At 39.0% G+C, this 23,303-nt stretch overlaps 1 protein-coding gene across 2 annotated transcripts in view; it reads left to right on the top strand.

Moving 5' to 3' along the window:
• Positions 1 to 23,303, top strand: part of MRPS18A (mitochondrial ribosomal protein S18A) — a 44,997-nt gene that overhangs the window by 6,409 nt on the left and 15,285 nt on the right. Inside the window, exons 1-3 of one of the 2 annotated variants that reach the window (XM_081330612.1) lie at positions 16,556 to 16,670; positions 18,934 to 18,965; positions 21,247 to 21,351. In XM_081330612.1, coding sequence (XP_081186738.1) covers positions 16,568 to 16,670; positions 18,934 to 18,965; positions 21,247 to 21,351 — 240 coding nt within the window. In that variant the 5' untranslated portion in view covers positions 16,556 to 16,567. Of the gene's footprint in view, positions 1 to 16,555; positions 16,671 to 18,933; positions 18,966 to 21,246; positions 21,352 to 23,303 lie in introns of those variants that run through there. The other variant, XM_081330613.1, reaches the window with a different exon arrangement.

Raw genomic sequence — 23,303 nt, 5'->3', positions numbered from 1 at the left:
AAAGAGGAAATCCGTATGTACTGAATCTGTTTATTTTACAGAGCTCCCTACGGAGGGACAAGGGAGCAAGAGTTATGCAAAGCTTTGGCAGTGGCAGCTGCTGCTGGGAAGGCTGTATCTGGTTTTCATTTCTGCCAGTAAGTAGAAGTGACCACATCAGGCAAGACCTGGTAAACTCCCAACTGGAAGAGCAACACACTTTTGTGGACCTGTCAGACTTCATCTTGGCCGTTAGCCCTGCCCAAGGCAGTCCTCGTCCCTCTCTCCCTTCTTTTTATTGCCGCCCAGGGTTACCATCTATCCTAAGTCAATAGGCAGTTAAGAAGTGCTTAAAATTAGTATTAACCAGCAATTATATTATAGGGCGCTGGAGCCAAATATAACTCTTCTAGAGCCTTGCCTCATTCTGGGACTGGCAAAGCTTTATCATTCCTAGTAGCTTCCCACAAAACTCTCTCTCTCTCTCTCTGTATGTGTGTGTGTGTGCACACGCACGCACGCGCGCACATGCATGCCTTCAAATTAGTGTTGACTCCTGGTGACTGCCTGGACTAATCCCTGCCATTTCCTTGGAAAGATATTTGACTTTGCCACTGTCTACTTCCTTGGGCTGACTGGCCCAAGGTCACCATCTGACTTCACGCCTAAGGAAGAACTAGAATTCATGGTGTCTAGCCCGTACCTTAACCATCACACCAAACTGGCTCTCTTTTTCAAAATGCAAAGATCCAAATCTCTGTGTCACTACAACAGGCCAACGTTATACTTGCTGCGCGGAAGATGAGAGTGCAAGGTATAATTTAAAATACAAAGGAGATAGTTGTGTTTATCCAGTCTTGGTGAAGTCACTTTTCTGTCCACATAGAGGTGAGTCAGTTATTTTGACCCATCTGATCCAGCCAGACAGGGTGGGTAAACTTCAGGCCCCATTGACTAAGGAATATTAGTTGGTGGAGCCTAAAAGATATACCTTTTCCTCCATAGCACCCACCTTATGGAACATTCTCTCTCCTGAAACCAGGACAGCCTTGACTCTGCTGACTTTTTGTAAGTCTTTTAAGATCTGGCTCTGTGGTTAGTCCTGGGGCCCCAGGTAGTCCAGAGCCCTGTTTCTTAGTTAGATTAGTGATCATGGTATCTGATGTATTCTTGGATGCTGTCTATTCTAACTTTTAAATTGTTGTTGTTATTGTTGTTGTTGTTTTAAAAAAATAGTAATAATAACAATTTTGTTCACTATCCAGCATCACTTGCTGAGATGGGAGACTGAAATAACATAACATAACATAACATAATTACGGTAATATTGTTGGCTTTTCCATGCTAACACAATACATAGTGTGGTTTTTATGTGTGTGTGTGTGTGTGTATTCTGTATATTCTACAGACAAGGTTTCACTTCCTTCCATGTACACCATCTCAAGTAACACTGGAGTGCAGGGCAGAATTAAAGCTATCTTTGTTAGGATACTTAATGGGATATTTATCTCTTTTCATTCCCACTTTCTAAAGTTCTAGCAGCAAGATCATAGCAACATACTGCTTTTATTCTTAGCCAAGAATATTTTGGGAGCTCATCTAGTTTCAAATAAGATGCTGACTTTTTTTAAAAAAAAAAAGTCTGAGTGATTTGCATGCAAGACAACAACTACTAATTGTAGTGATAGAAAACATTTTTTAAAAAAATGGAAATGAAGAGGACACACTTCTTACAATTTGTGAAAGCTGTCTGAAATAACATTCCTGTAATTTTGTTGCTTTGGAACACACTGTAATAATTTTTTTCAGTGGTAATAGAAAATAAAGTAAGGAACACTCATGCCACAGCTAAGAGAGATTAATTGAGGAAGAATTATGTTACACAAATACATCTGGGAAGCATGAGGATCTCTTTCTCTAATATAGTGGAGCTGAATAACAGGTGGAAGTATAAGAAATTAATTCACTGATCATTACTAATTGTATAAAAGTTAAAATCTGGACTAGATCTACTAGCCAGATAGGTCACAAAGCCCCTTAACACAACTGGTAAAGTTGACAAATTAGTTGAACAGAAATGATGTCAGTAATAAAATTAAATATCCCTTTCTATCCCCAAATTCGCTCCATCCCTTTTGTGGTTTACAGTAACTTCCCTTAAGATTTTGGCCTCTGTCAAATCCAGTAGATACCCATTAAGAATTCAAAAACTGATTTTGACGAAGTCATTCTTCTAAACCAGGGGTGGGTAGGCAACCTTGGCTCTTTTATGACTCATGGACTTCAACTCTCAGAATTCCTGAGCCAGCCATGCTGGCTCAGGAATTTTGGGAGTTGAAGTCCATGAGTCATAAAAGAGCCAAGATGGCCTACCCCTCTTCTAAAGCTTACCCAGTAAAGATTGGTTGATGAAGATCACTCAGGACGTATCTGCTTTGTTGAGTGAGGGAGTAGCACTAGCTGCAGTGAAAGAGGTGTCCACACCTTCTCAAGAAGCTATTCCTACGCAGTGGTTCTAGACCATTTTTGTCCAGTCTCTAACCTGCCCCAAGAAAGTTGGGCTGGAATTTCAGAGAGCTCTAAAGAAAATTGATACTCCTTCCAGTCTGGATTCAGGCCAGGATATAATTCTGACACAGGATTGGTCATGTTTATTGCTTACTTCTGGTGGAACCAGAAGAGGATAGTGCAGTCATCCTGATTCTCCTTGGTCTTACTGCTTGCTTTTTAAAGATGGCAGCATTTTCCCCAGGTGCCTACAATTCTTTTATTTGCATCTTAAACTGTTTAAATATATTACAGATAGTCCTCAACTTACAACCACAAGGGAGGCCAACATTTCCATTGCTAAGCTACAGTAGATAGTTGTTTGGCCCCATTTTATGATCTTGCTTGCCACAGTGGTTAAGTGCAGTTGTTAACTGAAATTGTTAGCAACACGGTGGTTAAGTGAATCATTGACTTTGCTTGTCAGAAGGTCTCAAAGTGATCACATGATTCTGGGACACCCGCAACTATCATAACTATCAAGCAATTGCTAAGCATCTGAATTTTGATAACCATGGGGATGCTGCAATGGTTGTAAGTGTGAAAAAACTATCATAAGTCACTTTTTCCAGTGCTGTTGTAACTTCAAACAGTCACCAAACTAACAACTGTAATTCAGAACCTGGTTTGGAGGAGGGAAAGGTGGAACTAGGACCATCCAGTGGGGATGGCATGTCTCCCTGGAACATCAGGAGAGTCCAGCAAATGAGGGTGATGCTGTCCCAGGCCCCTCCAGCATTGTGGGAAGTGATGGACTGGACAGGTAGCCTTCATGAACAAAGGAGAGGATTGGCTGTAGATGGGCAGCGGTGATGAGAGACAACAGATCCCCTCTGATGAGGAACAGCTTCCTCCCCCATCCAATCCGAGAGAACGGAGAGTGGAGTGGAGGGAACTCAGAGGAGGCCTGCAGGAGGCTACCCTGCACCTCCTCACAAGGAACATCTAGCTTGAGCTGATTTAGCCGGAGGCCGGGAGGGGAGGATGCCTTCATCGGGAACAACTGTGTGTCTCAGAACTCACCCCCCTGACTTTTGGAAACCTTGACGCATGGATTTTAACTCATGTTTTTGCATATCTTGTTTTGCGGACGGTGCGTCTGGATTGTGGCTTACGGACTTTGTTTGGCAACCTCTGCACCAGGTTTGTGGACTTCGCCTTTCTTCCTGCTTGGGGGCTTGTTTCTGGTGACTATTGGACTCAGTTGGTGGGACTGTGTTACATTGACTGTGGGTGGCTATTTGGGGGGGGGAAGTGGAGTGGAAGTTTGCCAACATCATTGGAGGGTAGTCTGTCGTGGTTTAGCAGTGCAATAAAAGACTTCATTGGTGTCTGCATCTGCCTACGCGACCTGGGTCAGAACAGGCTACCCATATGCCACTCAGAGTTGCAACAGAGTCAGGCTGTCTTATAAATATAATAAAGAAACAAGACAATGTTATTATGATTGGTTGGGCTTCAGGATACTTACACACTTAAGTGAAACTGAATCCTTAAATGCTGACTGAAGTTTTAAAATATGTAAGTTTCAGTTGCCTTGCGCCAAAAAAATTATCTCGAACAAACTTCATCAAAATAGGACGCAAATAAACTGATTTTATTTAAACTCTTTAAAAAGTTTATAAAACAACTATCTATGTATCTACTACACAAATATACAATCTTTCGGCAACTATAGCTCATTGGAAGTAAACAAATATTATTATTAGATATTATTTTTTCTTCTGTTTCTTTTTTTTATTATTTCAGTTTCAATAAAATTAAATATAACATTATCAAATGCTTATTTCATCAGAAATTGCTTCCATCTTGTTGATCAAGAGCAATGTTATTAAGTATATAAATAAATAAGATGGACAAGATTGGATCAAAAGGACCAGAAACCAGCTGTAAATCAGCTAAAAACTGTTCCTGCGTTTAAGGCTGAACAGCCACAACAAAACTAATTCTAGATTTTTCTAATATTAGTGTAAAAAAAGTATATCAGTTAGGAAAGTCTATTGAGTTAGAAGAGACAGATTGTTCTCTAATGAGGAGCATCAGATTGTATTAATAAATAATCTAAAATATTTGTAATGTATTGGGCCTGTTTTACTTGAACTGTACCACGTGTCTTGATTGCTGTTTGAGATTGCTTAATCAGGGAGTTGAGTAACGGTCGCTGGCTCCTCAGACAAGCAGTCTCCAGGACCACCATTGGTTGGCTCTAGGGCGGCAACAGGCTCCTTCAAACCTATTGGCCACCGCCTAGTGGTCAGCAGTATAAATAGCTGTATAGAAGCCTTGGTTAACAGTTCAGTTCCTGCACTCAATAAAGCATGTTCCTGCCTGAACTCTCTCACCTCGTTTTCTGCTTGCTGCAAAGAACCCAGTACACAACAATATTAATCATATAACTAATACATTTAATGTAGCAAGCATTCAGACATTCATTCTCCTGTGCAGCTGCAAAATGAGTTATAATTCTTTTTATTATGAAGAGAGTTAAGACCGAGAGAAAGTGATTCTGAGATCTATAGGAATATGCAAAAAAACCCTTCAAAAATATCCATTCTTTACTAAGATGGATGCTGTTAATAACACAAACAACAGAGGGAAACTCAAGATTGTCCTTTACTTTGGAGAAATGCCCATTTGCGAAAGCACCACTTTTAAACTCATCCAGCATTTCTCTGCAACCACTTTACTTTTGGCTTTGTTTAGATTTTCACTAAATGAATACAAAAGCCCCACACCAAAAAAAAAAAAACCCAACCTCACCTTCCTGAGTGGACAAGAGTCTAAGCTTTGGACACACTTTGGACACACTTTGCTCCAACTTCTCAAGTTGTACACAGACACAACCCAAGCTCAAACTACTAATGAACTACAATTGCAATGAATTGGCCCAGCTACGTAAACGTCAATGTCATGCTACAGATCAACACTGATCTTGTTTTTCTAATCTGCTCTTATTAAAGAAAACTTTCTCAAGTATTTTCTTCTTTGCTATGATCAGTGAGCTTAGGGGTAAAACAACAAAGGAACAATATTCAGATTAGTGCATGTAAGAAAGTAGCACGAGCAGTCTTCACTTACTTACAGCAATGCTACACCAGATGCTTACAGATTTACCAGTGCTTTATAAGTACCGTACGCACTGTCATTGTGATAATAGGCAGCCATGAAAATGACTTGTTTGTTATTACTGCTTATTCAGTCATTTATTTAGCAACATGTATAACCCACCCCAATCCCAAAGGACCATTAGATGGCTCGTTCCACTGAAATTGTGAAAGCTCCACAATTTAGCATTTTATTTGCAGGATCTGCTGAGATTTTAATTTCGGAATCCTCTGGATGAAGCTTCTTCCTCTGTAACTGTTCTGCTAATAAAGGGCCAGTTTAGATAAGAGACTCAGATTGAAACCATAAGTGATATAAGATGTCAGGGTGGGGGAATTGCACAATGTGCTATGATGTCACATCATACATGGTTTGAATTATATATTAAAAGAGAGAGGAGAGAGACACACTGAGCAGCAATACCATCAGCAATACTATTCCATGCAGCTATTACCTATTTTGGTCACAGGAGACCAGAGAACTTCCTGAAATGATATGCTGTTGTACCAAGCTAAGAAGGGCAAAGGAACTGAATGGCTGAAGTTACATAACAAGCCAACAGTAGCAAAGGCAGATCAAGGATACCTCTAGACTACAACTCTGAGTCTCTGTAAAAAGTACTATCCAACTAAGACGGACTGGTTTCATCTCTCCATACCAGCAGCTCTATCTCTATCCAATGTAGATTAAAATTCAGGCTAATCAGTGTCAGATGCTGAATCAGAGCTTTTATGTAAACCAAATATCAAATGCCAGAGCTAGAAAGGAAAATAGAAATGAGAATTAAGCAGGTAGACTGCTTAATTGTGATGGAACAACCTCCTGAGAATGACTAGGTCGGAGCAATCATCTGCCTTTTCCTTCTCTTGTTGCACCAACAATGTCTCAAATATCTTCTCATGGTACTTCTGGGAGAAATTAAATCCACCTCGTGAAAAGGCCTTTGTCTCCTAAATAGCAGAAAATCAAGGGGTTCTCTAGATCATAGCAGATTTCACATTTAAACCACAGTTTTCTGAGTTATGGAAATGACTCTCAGTATCAACAAGCATTCGTTGAGAAATATGTAATTCAGAATAAAGTGTACACACATTGATTAGAAATGAAGTAAACTGTTCTGGATGATATAACTGTCAACATGAACCTTCACCTAAAATTTCTAACTCAATCAACTTGAATCTTTATTGAAATCTCACATCCACCCATTAAGAGTTTGTAAGATCAAAAACATCATTTCCCTTCCAATTTTCTTTTTGGTCTGCGCTTTACCCTCCGAGAGGTCACCAAAAAGTCACCTGCTCTGTCCAATTTACAAGAATCCAAAATATATTGAGGAATTAACACTGGATCTCTTCCAGGCTTACAAGTCAGGCTGGGAACCTGAAATCAAACTATTTAGAGCTGACAAAGAGGAAACTTAGAGGATAATACAAAATCAGGAAAGACAGCCATTATTAATGCAACTCATAATGTTCAATGGTTTCAGAAAATTGGAGGAAAAAGACTAAATGGTCCAGAGTTAACTGCTACATTATTTTTTTATAGCACCAACTTGTTTGCCTGAAAAGTGCTGGCCCCATTATTAAACATGGCAAATAAAAATGGATCTTTCAAAATAGACTGAAAACATTTTTTTCCTCAAATTGATTTTAAAAATGGGGAGTTAAGTCACACATCTATTTAGAATGGGAAACGGAAAAAAGAGAAAAAACTTGGCTGTACTGGAGATGAACAAAGACCTCCTACACAGCACAAAGGCCTGAACAGAAGATTAAAACCATCTGGCTGGAAATGTCATAGGACAGCCCTGCAGAAAATCCGTATTGTGGTTCTCTGCTATCAGAATATGTGCTGAGTCTCTCACACTGGTGCTGGAAGTAAATGAAAGGAAGAGTAAGCACAGAGCATTTTCTCCAGAGTTTTATCTATTTGATGAAATCCCCAATAATTGCAAAATATATCAAATGAAGTGGAAGGAAAAAAAACCCGAGATTTATTCTATACTTCACATGCATATCCTGAAACTCATTTCAAATATTACCTGGATTCTGAAACCGAGGATAGATCTGCACTTTCTGCTTGGCTATCACTAATATGGTCACTTCCTCCTTGCCAAGTGCAGAAACAGATGGCATTGTCTCCTCTCACTCCCAGCCCATTGGAAATGCATTTCATATCCACTCTTCAAAACTTTCCCCTAGCAGCCACAGTCTTCAACTGTGGTAGGCCAAATCAGAAAACCTTGGTTCTCCATAGCAGGGGTGCCCAAGCCCCGGACTGCAGCCCACTATTGGGCCATGAGCTGTTTGGAACCAGGCCACAGAAGCAGCGGGCACGTGTGCCTGTCACTCACACAAATGGAGCTACGTGCATGCTTGTGTGTACTCTCCGCTTGCGTGAACGGAGCTGCATGCATGTCCGTGTGCTTGCCGGCTGCTCGTACAAATCCATCCCTCCTAGTGAGGAGGCCACAATCCCTAAAAAGAAAAGACAGTAGTAGCACACCACTGCACCCAGGACCCAAGGTTTGTCTTTTCTACATGGACAGGAAGGGTAAGAAGCTATGAAATTATCAATCATGTCTAATATTAGCTGGCGCCTGGAGTTACCACAAGCCTAGCTCCCTTGCTATCCACTGCAACATAAACTGAGACTTCCATTTTTGGCTTAAGAAGCAGCCTGAGGCAACATGGAAAGCAAGCAGCTTAAGCTGCAGAGCAAATCTGCCGAGTCTGAAATGGAGACAGTGATACTAACACAACAGAGTACTATCTGAATTTGCAATGCTGAAGCCAAATGTGGAACCCTAGTCACAAAATGGAAAATACTACATATCCCCAAATGGTCAAACAACAACCAGCTAATAAATTAAGAGTCTACCAAGTGACTCTGGATAGCTTACAATATGCGTATATTGTAAGAAGACATCATGTATTTATAACACAACAGTACAAAAGAGTTGAAAGGGACTTGGAGGTCTACTAGTCCAACTTCCTGCTGAAGCAGAAGATCCTATACCATTCTGGACAAATAACTGTCCAATGTCTTCTTAAAAACCTCCAGTGATGGAGCAACCACAATTTTTGAAGGAAGCCATTCCACTGATTAATTGTTCTTACTATTAGAAAATTTCTCCTTAGTTCTAGGTTGGATCGCTCTTTGATAAGTTTCCAACCATTACTTCTTGTCTGGCCCTCAGGTGCTTTGAAGAATAGGTCAACCTCTCTTCACTGTAGCAGCCCCTCAAATATTAGAAGACTACTATGACGTCACTCATAGTCCTTCTCTTCATTAAACTATATAAACCCAGTTCCTGTAACCCGTTCATTGTATGTTTTATCCTCCAGTTCCCAATCATCTTTGTTTCTCTTCTCTGCACTTTTTCTAAAATCTCAACATCTTTTTTGTATCTTGGGTGACCAAAACCGGATGCACTTTTCCAAGTATGGTCTTACCAAGGCATTATAACACGGTACCAAACCTCACATGATAAAAATACATTTAACTTAAAGACCTCTTGCATCATGTGGCAGTTCATAGCCCACCGGACATACTTCATTCCCAAATTGTTTTTATGGCTACTGAAGCGCCTAGAATATTTTGTTAAATGTTGCCAGTTTCCCCACCACCGAATACACATTCAGTAAGAAACAAATGGTACATTATGTCCACAACAAATCAGATTATGCAACAAAATGTTTGGTCCTGCCCTTTCCAATTTACATCACTATGTCATCATTGCACTCTCAGAAGTTGATTTAAAAAAAAACAGAAGCAAAAATCTCTGATCACAATTATTTTTCCTTCCTGTCTCTCTTGTTACAATTAGGATTTGATGAAGAAAAAGGAAATGGCATGATTTCCAGGCTTTAAATCTGCACTAACATTTTTTTCCCTTTATGAATGTACACTTGAGCAGAAAACAATGATTTCTTTTTTTTTATTAAAGAGTTTTACAAAAACAAAATTTTACAATATATCCCCAAATCCCTCCCACCCCAAACCCACCCACTTCCCCCCCCACTTCCCAGAGCTAAATACAGGATTATAGTTACAATAATCATATTCTAAATAAAAATTATGCATAATATACAATTAACCAAATTCATAATGTGCTTTAACCCTCTTTTAACATAACTACAAACAACGTACCAATAACAATATCCCACTAAAATCTACTCATAAGCTAAATGGTACTTTTTAGTCCCATATTTGTTTTGAATATAATTTATCCATCTCCTCCAAACTGAAATATATCTTTCCTGTGAATGATCCTTCAGATAAGCAGAAATCTTAGACATTTCTGCAAGATTCGAAACTTTAAACACCCATTCTTCTACAGTGGGCAAACTATCCTTCTTCCAATATTGTCCCACCAGTAATCGTGCTGCCGTTATCATGTTCAACATCAAGTTAGTTTCTTTAACATCACAATCTACAACAATGCCCAATAAAAACAATTGCGGGGAAAACTTTATCTTTCTCTTAAAAATCAATGATTTCAAACTTGAACTTGGTTGCAACTTCAATTATTTTCCCCACTGGAGCTGACTTGTTTACATTTAGTCTGAAAGAACCCTAATAAAGTTACGATAACTAATTTACCATGAAAAAATATTAAATCCAGTAGGAAAAGCGGGGAACCCCGGAAATATAAACGTTTTCAAGTGTGTCTTCTCCACTTTGTCATCCTGGAACCTATTCTCCTGTTTCTTTATCCAGTATATCATCATTTGCTGTTATTTATATTTTTCCACTCTGAACATTTCATTGTGTGCTCTTTAGCTACTCTTCTAAATCAAACTGGCAGCAAATATTTTCTATTACACATTCTAAATATATAATCAGGGTCACTGTTCTAACATTCTTTCTGTGCAAAACCATGCACACCAAATCAGTCTGAAAACTCTGCCTGTCCCTTTCCTTTTCTTAGCAGAGAAAGGAGGGCAAAATTGCAATGTACCTCTGCCTTTTGCTCAGTGCATTCCTTAATTAGCACTCTTAGGGTTCCAGGGGCTGGGGAGAAATAATGGAACAGCACATTACCAACAAGGCTGAACTTTCAAAACGTCTTAGGTCAGTGAGTTTCTGATGCAAACTTTGGAGTCTTTGCAGTTATTGTTCTTGAATTTTTGTAACACAGCAATGTGCTGCAAATTGCAATTATAGATGCTCCGGGAGCTTCACCAAAAACTTTGGGGACTTCACTGGTTCTATCAAATGGGCTTCCTTTCCTATTAGGATGTCCTGTGCTGTCAAAAGCCAGGAAGCGTTTTTGTCCAGCAGGAACAGGGTGACCACAAGCATCTTGTTGGCCATAGACAGACTCAAGATAAGGGGGTAAAACTAAGTACCTTTGTTTAAAGGGATTAAACTTACAGAAGTCAACACTTTTGACTCATTGCTAAAATACAGGCTAAAATATTCCAATAACCAAAGCACACAAAGGAGCCTCTGAATTACAAAATGCTGTAAAAACTGTACAAAAATCCTTATGGTGACCCAATCAAGCTACCAGCTGATCCAGAACTAAATAAACCCACCTCTTTTCCGACATGCCGGCTTTTCATTTCATCAGCACTGATTGCATTCTCCTGGCTGGAGAAAACGAACCAGGGGAACTTTTCTTCCAGCAACAGCTGCTGCTTCTTCTCTGTTTCCTCCCTGCCTGCTAACCTCTGTCCCCATTGTCTTTTTTTCCCTTTCCTGCCCAAACCACCTCCTATTATAGCCTCTCCTCTCCCCTCCCCCCTTTTCTTCATTTCACCTCCAGCTGGAGCCAATTAGCTGGAGCTCTGTGGTTCCTGGGCTTCTGCTGAGCCCAGACAGTCTTGCAGCTGCAGCTGCCTCTCCCTCAGGCTTGGCTCGCTTTGGCTCATTCCCCTCCCCTGCTACACTTGGCTAGCAGTCAGGTACCACCTGCTACGTGGCAAAGTACCACAGGTGGTACACATACTACTGGTTGAAAAGCTCTGTCCTAGTGGACAGTCACTTAAATATGAGCCAGCAGTGTGCTGTAGCTGCCAAAAAAGCCAACACAGTTCTAGACTACATTAACAGAGGGATAGAATCAAGATCACATAAAGTGTCAATACCACACTTGGAATACTGTATCCAGTTTTGGTCACCACAATGTAAAAAAGATGTTGATACTCTAGAAAGAGTGCAGAGAAGAGCAACAAAGATGATTAGGGGACTGGAGGCTAAAACATATAAAGAACGGCTGCTGGAACTGGGTATGTCTAGTTTAATAAAGAAAAGGACTATGGGTGACATGATAGCAGTGCTCCAATATCTCAGGGGTTGCCACAAAGAAGAGAGAGTCAAGCTATTCTCCAAAGCACCTGAGGGCAGGACAAGAAGCAACGGATGGAAACTAATCAAGGAGAGAAGCAACCTAGGACTAAGAAGAAATTTCCTGACAGAAAAATTAATCAGTGGAACAACTTGCCTCCAGAAGTTGTGAATGCTCCAACACTGGAAGTTTTTAAGAAGAGTTTGGACAATCATTTGTTTGAAATGGTATAGGGGCGTGGTGGCAAACCTATGGCACGGGTGCCATCGGTGGCACGCAGAGCCCTCTCTGTGGGCACGCGTGCCGTCAGCCCAATCCTAGGCCTTCAGCTGGGTTTTATAAAACCTTTTTGCTTTAGGCCTCCGCCATGTGCAAAAAAAAAGGTTCAATCAATCAATTTCAACTTCTTGCGGGGGAAAAAAGTTGTCGCAAAGTTGGAATTGATTAACTTTTTAGTCCCACCCAGTCTGCAGCCATGCCCACCCAATGGGCCACACCCACCCAAAGGGCCACACCCACCCAAAGGGCCACGCCCATCCAGCACCCAATGATACATAAGTGGATTTTGGGTTGCAGTTTGGGCACTCGGTCTCTAAAAGGTTCACCATCACTGGTATAGGGTTTCCTGCCTGAGCAGGGGGTTGGACTAGAAGACGTCCAAGGTCCCTTCCAACTCTGTTATTCTATTGTATTCTACTCTAAAAATAAATAATAATCTAGTCCAAACCTGTGCCTACCAAAAGGATCCCTTACACACCCTACCCAACAGATAGTCATCTAGTTTTAGTTTAAACACCTCCAGTAAACGAGGCTCCACTACTTCCCATTAATTCTCCATTGGTGGACAGTTTTTATAATTAGGACTTGTTTTTCTCTGGCATCCAACTAAAATAATTCTATCCTGTTTTTCTATGACAGCTTTTCAGATATTTCATAATTAATTTTATTTTTATTTCTCTTGTTAAAATACCAATAGATTTCCATAATCTAGATCAGAAGAGGGGAATCTGTGATCTTTCAAGTATTGGATTTACATTTATCCTACTTAATGTATTTTTTTTACAAAAAAATAAAGCTTCAAGCTGTAGTTCACTATACTTTTAAGAGCCATTGTTCCCATTCCAAAGCTCCTTAACAAAAATAAAAACTGGTTTCCTGAACATTTATATTACCAAAACAAATTTTCTCAGCCAAACATGATTAGACAAAAATGAACTCTCCTGAAAAGCCTCGGGGAAAAAAATATTAGGATATGGCAGGTTGTATATCCCGTTTCCAAAATGTTGGGTCATGGAATTTCTCCAGGATTCATCTTAAGGTTCCTATTAAAAAACAACAAGAGTTTTACTGACTCAATACCCTCAAGTCATGTTTGATGGAGATAACTGTAGAAAACTGCACACCTTTTTTCTTCCTTCCAATGTACAAAGAATAGCTGAAAGATTCTTTTCTTCTTCAGGGGAAGATTAAAGATATAATCTTTCCAAATTCAGAACTGGGAAGGGGGAATCTGAATATGATAAGCTTACATTTTAAAGGGCTTTCTGCTCAAATTGGCATAGAGTTTTTAGCCTGAGGACTAAATCACTTATACGTAACAATCATGAAAGAAAATCCACTCCAATCAGATAAGTAAAAAGTAAATAAAGTTTCAGGCTGTCTTCTGGTTCCAATTTGCTACAAGAACAGTTAATTTGCATTAAATTAGGTGACATTTTATGCACAATTGCTCTTAATTATGTCGCTATTAAGAGGAAAATATAACAACCACCATGAAAACTGTATTAAACTAGGCTCATAAGTAGCTACTTGCCTTGTCAACAGTGGTGAAAATGAATTGCTATCATACTGCAATACAAGCTAATCTCTGCCATGAGTCAACTGCAAGATGATACTTGTGACCTTAAGCATCTATGGTTTTACATAAGAGAAAATAAACTTTCTAGAGTATAAAGGAAAGGAAGGGGCCTAAGGGAAAACGTCAAATGGACCATGCAACTATACTGGGCAGAACATGCTCAACACTTGAAAAGTAAAATCTTTTTCCTCAGCTGAGAAAAGACAGGCTTATGCACTTGCCCACAGAAAAAAAATAAAGAGACACATTGGGACAAACCTGTTACTCCCCTAGATTAATAAGAGGGAGGATAGAATTGTGGACTCTTGAAAGTGTGAAGGCAATCTGAGGTATCCAACGTGGAGCAATGTTAATAGCTGAGTAATGGAGCATGAGACTATGTTCTCCCACAGCTTCATCTAAAGGTCTTCAGGAAAACTAGATTTACTGGAAACACTGCAAGATACACACCCAGCTCTCCAATAGGAACTAAATCTAGATGAGAGCTGTTTTCTTTCTATTCTCCATCTTGATTCAAATAATGGACACATATTGCTTCATTATCCAAATTATCCAAAAACAGTATCATCATTGCAGTTCTATTGGTGATGGTGAGAGCTGCTCATAAGCAAAGTCAGCAATTTTTCTATTAACACCTGCCATTTTATGATTTTCTATGTGACATGCTTTTCTTTTCTCTTTCCATTACTCTAATAGGAATTATGTCTCCTTTCTTTCCTGAATTACAGATGAAGCTGAGGACAATTGTTTGCTCAGCTTAAATATTTATTATTAGCTACCGTGCAGTGGTAGGGCTCAGCTGGTTCGCACCACTTTGGCAGTACCAGTACCTAATTTTTTGTTGGCCAGGCCCAGAATGGACTTCAGGAAGTGGCATCCACAGAGAGAACCGGTTGTTCACATATTTGAATCCCACCACTTCTACCACATATAGAAATTCTCCCATATAGAAATCTAATAGTGTGCTTGTTTTCAAAAACTCCAGCTATTCCTGTTTACTAGGAAAAGAGCTATATTTTAATATCAATTCCTAGAACACTGACTTTGTCATTCAGGGAGATAAAATTTTAAGCTGTTTGTATGAAGAGATATTATTCCTTTGGTTCAAATTCTAAACGAGAATCTTTAAATTACATTTCTTACTAGGCTGCAGATGCATCTATCCTGACTTCAGTATATAGTTAGAAAACTAAGGCCAAGAGTCAAAATAATTGTTAAAGAATTGTTGACAGATGGAGTAAGTAAGATCCATGTCTGTATATATATTTCCAAATTGTCCTAATATTGTTTCTGATCAAATATATATTTAAAATGTTAAAAAGGTAGTTTTCAAAAAGCAAACAGGGATATATATTCAGGTATTCAACTTTGTATCTAAACTTTAATGCTATCAGAACTGGACTGCAAAAATCCAGATGGCCATGAGACTACTTTCCATTTATTTCCTAGGTTATACAAGAAAAATTAAATGGGGAACAAAGTGGGTGTTGGGAAAGCAAAGCCCACTTCATCCACAATTTTGCTGATTCCACTGTTGCAGTTCCCTCCTACTTATAATATATTCCTTTCATAGATTGCTATGGAGATTAATCACAACAGCAAGATAATTACATTTAAGCAGCTTCTGCCACAAGTCTGGAGAGGGAAGTCAGCATCACAAGGACCTGTACTGGAACAATTGTTAGCAAGGCACTCAGACTGCTTTTAGGGGGATGTGTGAATGAGCCCTTATGTAGTATTTTCAGCCTTTCCTAGGGTTACCAAATGTCCAGCAAAGAGAAATATGTCTTCCTTTTTGATCTCATGTCAAGTAAGCATAGCATTAAAAGCAAGTATTGCCTGGCTTTTGAGGTACTTTTTTTAGGGGGTGTGACTGTTTTCCAACAATAGTTATTCAAACTTCCATGTATTGTGACCTTGTAAATTGTTTTCTTTCCCTCATCCATTAACAGATTCAACAGCCTAGATTTGACTATTTCCTAATTCTAGCAATAAGGTTTGATTCAGCCAATTGAAATCTATGATCAAGTCTGTAGATCACAATTGGTCATATGTTTCTATGGTAAAATTTGAAAACCGCATTGTATTATTACTAACGCGTTCTTGAAAATACTATACAGATTTGTTGGAAAAATATCGCAATTGAAAAATCAGTATTTCCAAAGCTGGAAATAGTAATTTTACATACATGTAGACCCCAAGTACATTTTTGGCCTTTTTTGTGATGAATGCCAAGAAAGTCCGAGTTCTCCTTTGCCAGTCAAAGTATCTGGTAACTCTGGCTTTTTCCTATCCCTCCAAATTGTGTCTGAGAACACCGAATCAGCAGTGTAAGAATTAAAATCATTGATGTTTCTTAACAAAAAGCAGCACTTCGGGGTTCAGCTTAGAGCTCGTATTTACAAAATAAGAAATCCACGCGGAAAGCCACAAAATCCACGCGGAAAGCGAAATCCGCAGGCGTCCCATCCTTCCCGGGGGGGGGAGGAGGCGGAACACTGGGGTTCTTTAACACGTAGGAACCCAGGACTTCGTAACCCATCGTTAGATCAAATGCATTTCGTGGATGAGATCCTTGTCTGCCGTACTGGAAAAGGCTAAGCTTCCACAAACGCATTTCAAATCCCAGGGAAAGCCTCCCGCCAGTTGTGAACTAGACACCGGGCAGCGCTTTTCTAAGCCGGGAGAGTTCCGGGAGGGCGGGGGGGGGCGGAGTCGGATACCGACTTGCTCCAATCGCGGGACTCTGAAAGCGGAAGAGGAAGCGCCTCAGCACTTCAAAGATGGCGGCTCCCGCAGCGGCGTTGTTCTCTCGATTTACAGCGCTTTTGCCTCGCTTCTTAGGAAGCGCCTGGACCCGGCTTCCGTTTCGCGGACTCCGGCAGGGTGAGTGCCCGATGTGTCCTTTCCACACGTAAGGCTTCAAAAGCAACGTCCGGGCTCCAGCGCTGGCCGAGGACAGAGTCGTTGAGCATCTTGGGCGCCTTCCTCCAAGGCGATGTCTGGCAACCGGCTGGAGAGAAGTGCCGTTTCTGTGCAGTTTTTACAGTCTTTCGCTCAGAGTCCGGGGATGGATGGGCACGTACTCGTAATCCCTGTGATGCACGGGTAGCGCAAGGTAGAAAGGCAAGAGCGGACTCCACACTACCAAATACCCAAATATGTAAAATTCCTATGCCCGTATACAGCTATGGGGTATCCACCATCTCTTTCTCCTCCTCCTCTGGGATCTGTATGGTCGGAGAATTCACTCTCGTAGCAAAATGCACTGGAGTACAGATGGTCCTTGACTTACAACAGTTCATTTAATGACCGTTTGAAGAAAGTCATTAAAGTGACTTGTGTTCACATTTACAACCATTGCGGCATCCCCATGGTCACCTGATCAGAATTCAGATGCTTGGCAATTGACTCATGTTTATGACAATTGCAGTGTCCCAGGGTCATGTCATCACCTTTTGCAGCATTCTGACAAGCAGAGTCAATGGGGAAATCGATTCAGTTAACAACCATATTACTAACTTAACAACTGTGGCAAGAAGAGTCGTAAAATGAGGCAAACCTCACTTAACAAATGTTTCACTTAGCAGCAGAAATCTTGGGCTCAGTTGTGGTCATAAATCGAGGACTACCTGTATTGAAAAGTTCATGTGTAATAGAGAGAGTGCCTTGGATTGGCCCTCGTGATGCGGATTGGGGCGGGGAGCCAGTGCATCTAAACTGGGGAAAAGCTGCTGTAGTAAGAACATGGAATTAGTAACCTTACAATAGTATCAAACGTCTATTTTGGGAAATGAAAATGTTTGCAAGAAAACAAGTTCAGAGAGAATCAAGGACCTTCAGTCAGTGTAGAACTAGCCTTGTGGATTAAACTTGAGGAAAGAATCTGTTAGGGGAAATGATTGACCGCAGCCTAGCTGAAAACAAGTGCAAGAGGAAATCCCTGCCATCAGCACCTAAGGAAAGCACTGGTTACAGGAAAAGGTTCGCTGTTCCCTTTTACTCCAGAGAGAATAGCTTTAATTCTTTTCAACCATGAAACAGACAAGGAGATGACCACCAGCATTTGGGGCTAAGAGTGAGATTTTCCAAAGAAACATTCCTGAAATTGAGGTGTTACTTTTTCTAAAGGAGACAGGAATACACACTCTGGGTGTTTGAAATTATCAGGCAGGAACAAAACATGCACACATAAAATGGATTATACTTAACCACAACATCTTTTTCATGTATTGGACTTCAGGATTTGAAATTCATTCATTGACTAGGACAAAATAAATATCTTCCCACTTTTGGAGGTGACTAAATAGCCATTTCCAAATTAAGTGGCTATAAATGATTGTATTTTCATTATTTGTGAATATGTATCATAAAAGGAGATCATTTATAGTACGAAAAGTGCTGAACTATTAGGAAGTATTCTCTGAGATGTCAAAAAAGAGGATTTTTTTTTTGCTGACCCCATAACCATAGTGATAAGAAGCTTTGACGAGATTACATTGTGTTGACTCTTCCATCACTTGTGCCATCGTCAATTTTCAGCTTGTTTATTTCTCTCAGAATATCAAGTTTCTCCACTCAGTAGAGGATCGTCTCCACATTCCCCAGAATGGCAAGACATTTAGAACAGGGGACCCCAAGCCCCAGTCCATGGACCAGTACCAGGCCACACCATGCCAGCAACGGGTCCACACAAACAAGGAAATCCCCATCCCCAGGATGCAGGCAGCACACAAAACCACGCCCCCTCCAGTCCATGGAAAACCTCTCTCCACATATTACGTGCTACCTATTATTTTCAGCATGAAAATATTTGGTATGCTAATAGGTTCAAATTATTCTCACATAATTACTGCTGAGGATTAGTGTATAATGTTTCAGTTATCTGGAAAACAGGACAGATTTTTTCCCTTTCATATAAACTGAATTTGTTTTAATTGCCCTTTCTCCCTCTGAGAGTTTTGTGGAGTGATACTAGAGAAAATATTTGGATGAATGCTGAGTATTGAATTTCATATTAACTTTCTCAAACATCATTTCCATTCTAATACTGTATTTATTACTAGGTCACAGGAATTGTAAAAGTGCTCTTCATGATCCCAGTTTCTTTACTGGATTTAAAAATATCTTAACATTTTTGTGTTTGCAGTTGTAGAAACTACTGAAGGGAACACCACAACGGTAAGTTTGCTATACTTTCTGAATTACAAATATTAACTTTTATAAACCATCAACTTTCAAGTGAAAAATGGAACAGTAACTTTCAACGAATAATCAATATGCATTTAAATCTCAGTATGATTTTGAACAAAGCTTACCTAACTCTTTATATTAGCCTTCTGAATATGTTTTCAGAACATAATATCATAATCCCTAGTTACTTCAGTAAAAACCACAATTTCTTACAGGGTAGGGTATGCCTGCAGATCTGGAAAAAGACTATGAACTTCCAGGACCCTCTTTAAAAACTTCTTAAAAGGAAAGAACTGAAATGAGAAGAGCCTTTTAGATTCCTTCATAGATATTATTAAATTGGAGTAGGGGTCTTTTTTTTTCTAGCTGTCTGTTAAAGAAGAGCTAATAATTACATTTTAAAACATGGTAAGGTGAAAATAAAAGCTGTCTTGAGTCAAACCCAACTCCAAGAGCTTTCATAGACATGTCTATGTAGCTTGTTATACTGTTTCCTACATTGATAGCTTACTAGGATACAGGGAATTCTGTGGAAAACACAGACATTTTGAAGCGCTGCAAATGTATTGTTGTGGCACAGATCTTTTTTTTTTCCTTGAAAGCAAGGATCTCTTACCACAAAGGGTACTTAGAAGATAGCAAGGCAAAATACTTTGATTATGAAGCACAGAATATTCTTTCTCTCTAAGATGCTTTTACTTTTGTGAATAGTCACAAAGACTACAAAAATGTACTATTGCCCTTTAATACTAAATAGTGACATTTTCATGGCCTCTTGAAGAATTATAGAATTTGGAGGTGGTTCACTGAAAATTCCTTTGTGTGCTTTGGTGGGTGAATGTACTCACGAGAAAAAGAATATTCTGTGATGTTGACATAATACAGATAAACTTAAATATGCTTTGCAAATGTTGGTTTTTATTTCTCTCCTGGTTTATAAGTGTAAACTGAAAATGTTTTCCTGGATAGCTTGCTTCTCTCCTTTGTATCTTAAATGTCAAGTTGAAAAACAAAGGCAAAGAGAGAACCCTTTTGTTGGAAAAGTAGATTGCCTTCCCATCCAGCACTTAGCGTGGTTTTGTGAAAACACTTGTGGTGAGGGCATGGACATACACTTCGATTTTCAGGACCTTTCCAAAGTAATTTATGCTTCATATGGAGTTGTGTAATGAAGTCTTTTATTGTCTAAATTGCTGTACAGTTTTTTTGAGCCAGGTGACACTAACATTCATTTGAATACAGTTCTTGTGTAGTAATAACTACATTAAATCAATTTGAGGCTTAAACTAATAACTCATTTTACATAAAGGGTTACAAGTTTTAATATCTAAAAATTAAGTTCTTTTATTTATCCACTTTATGAATAAGTCATTTCAAGGTGGCAGCCTTGTCTATGTTAAGTGTGGATTACTAGCCCTACAACTGTGTCCCTATTTTTTTTATTAGCGGTACTAAATAGTGTTCAAGACTGGTTTGATGGCATCAAAATATGTCAAGAACAAAATTCAAAGCACTTTCAGAAGACTTAGTTTTATTTTTAGAAATACCTTATTGCACTGAAGATAAAACAAAAATAAGGGGCTTTAAGCATTTGGATCTTAAACCCAGCTTCTGCCTTTAAACCTTTCCAAGAAAATGATTAAATATCTTTTGCAGCAAGCAAATTTCCAAGTCAGATACTTTGTGATTATGCCCATGATAATTTGCCACATTTTCAAATACGTCCTCAGACCTTCTTTTAGAATAGGAACAGGAACCTAGTTGACAGAAAATGCCTTTTGGCAAATAAGTTTTTTGTTAAAATACTTCCCCAAAGAAAATGTTACGAATTCCCATAACTTTAGCCACTTTAAAGTTAGTGGAGCGGCTTTGGGAAATGTGTAACATCCTAGTCATTCAAGAAGCAATTATGAGATGTTACATCTTTGAGCATGATTAGCTATGACTCTGGGCTCTATTGCTTTTTGGAGAAATAGATAGACAGACAGACAGTCAGTATCCCCTTTGTAAGACAGGATCCTCCTAATAGGGAGTTTCCTAATATTTCAGAAGGTTGTGGTTCTGGCAAAGCACTACTTAAAATTCAAAGTATTTTTTTCCTTTTTTTCAAGTTCATTCTCTGAAATGTAAGTTGGTAGCAGCTAAGTCTAATTATCCTTTTCTGCAGTTTGATGTATTGATGTTGTATGTGCTGAATAAATTAATGTAGGAATTCAAGCATCAGTTTTTGAAGCTTGGACTCAAAATTTCCCTGTTCTTAATATCTTAGATCGAAGGCAAAATTATAGAAGATGTCAAAAGCCCAACCCCTCCAAATCCTTCTGGTAACTGTCCTATTTGTCAGTGGAACTTGAAACACAAGTACGATTATATGGTGAGTTTTTATTCTAATACTTGCTAAAATATAGCCATGCTGACATCCTCCTGCTGAGGATAAAGTATAGTTAAATCAAGTTATTTCTAGATCGTTCTCATAATTGTATGCCTGGTATTGTCTAATGAAATAATCAACTGTCTTAGAGGTCAACTCTTCTTTGCGCAAAATGCCAGGATTTCTGAGAAGCAAAATTACATGTGTAGACTTTGTTACTGCTAAATTACATACCAGCAAAACCTAATGCCTAGAACATTGTTTTTAGTTGAAAACAATAATTTACATTCTTAGAGGCATCACACTAAAGGAAAAGAATAGAGAAGAAAAAGAAAATTAGCAAGCAAATTATCATCATGGTAGTTGGCAGTAATTTTTCAAAGGGAGAGAATTGTAGTAAAGCACAGGTGTCAAACTCGATCACATCACGTGACATATCATGACATTTTTTTGCCTTTGTGGAGCCAGGGTGGGCGTGGCTGCGCATATCACATCCGGCCCGCGGACCGCCAGTTTGACACCCCTGCAGTAAAGAATGTGATCATAATGTGTACATACAGTATGCACAATGTTAAGATACATCTAACTGTATTTTGCACACATAAGCATGTATAAGTTACCTCTCTACTGACGTTTGCTGCCTAGCAAAATGATCTCTTTCATAAATATGACAACTTCACGTGATTTGACAGGAGAAGGTTTTTATCTTCTTGGATGGGAATCTAGGAAATTTCTAAAGTTAGTTACACTAACTGATTGCCAGGGTCTTAATACTGAAATCTACCCCAATCCTACCTAGAAAGACCAAGGAATAATAGCCATTTATTCTTCTTAGGAACATTGGTGATCATTTATACACACAGTAGAACTAGAATCTGTAGTTCTACAGATTGTTAGAGCTCACTTTATTTTCACGTTGCTGACCAGCTATGTTGTTGAATGTAATATAACTTACGCATGTTACAAGCATTCTGTCACGATTTCATGAAATCATTGATTTTGTGACTGATTGCACATTTAAGAAAACCAAGTTCTAATCAGAGGTCTGCTATTTCTGGCAATTTCTGCTAAGTAAACACTAAGGATTCCAAGATAAATAAAAGAAATCAGTATTATAGGTCTACCCTTTTATTTTCCAGTGAGTAAGCCTTGAATTTAGACAATATCTTTCCAGCTGTAGTTAAAATTCTCAACAGTAAAATACCATAATGTTGAAATCCATATTAATCATGGACTGGATGAAAAAAAAGAAATTGACACATAATCCAAACTAGACAGCTGTGTCCCTGGTTGATTAAAAGGCACGTCAAGGAAAGTTACTAAATAGTTTTAGCAGTATTATTTAAGAAAGGCTGGATATAAATCTTTTTTTTTTCAAGTATGCAGTGTCATTTTATTTAGCTTATAATCCATCCAATGAATCTGCAGCCTCAATATCACAAAAGAGACAGAAACTGGACATTTTGGCAATGCAACTTTTTACAGTGCATGGGAAAGCACAATTTCTGAGCTGATGAGCATCAAGCTGTCCTAACATCAAGTCTTATTCCAAAAGAGAATAGATTATGCCCACGAAATAGGAGGAAAGAGAATTTGCAGCTATGCTTTTAACTCCATGTATATCAGAAACTCCTCATATTTATAATACATTATTTGACTGACACATCCAATTTTGCAACATTTGTCCCCCACTCAGCTATATTCCACTTAAAAAAATAGCAAACTAAGAGACTGGGATACAACATCTGACCGCAAAATAAAATCTGACTTTGAAAGATCATAGTCACATATTCACCAGTTTTAAAATCCTGAACTTTGGAACAATTATGGGCAGAAAACATTTCTTACAAGACTCTCCTTCTCTGGGTCACTGTTCACCTAGCCCTGGAGATTTGAATACTTTGAAATAAGAATTCCATAATCGTTTTGGTTAGTGTTTTTTTTAATGGAACACA

Source organism: Vipera berus (assembly GCF_964194415.1).
Source record: "Vipera berus genome assembly, chromosome: 1".
In the NCBI taxonomy this organism is placed as follows: domain Eukaryota; kingdom Metazoa; phylum Chordata; class Lepidosauria; order Squamata; family Viperidae; genus Vipera; species Vipera berus.
Note: the sequence above shows the minus strand (reverse complement) of the source record. Positions and strands in the feature narration are given on the sequence as shown.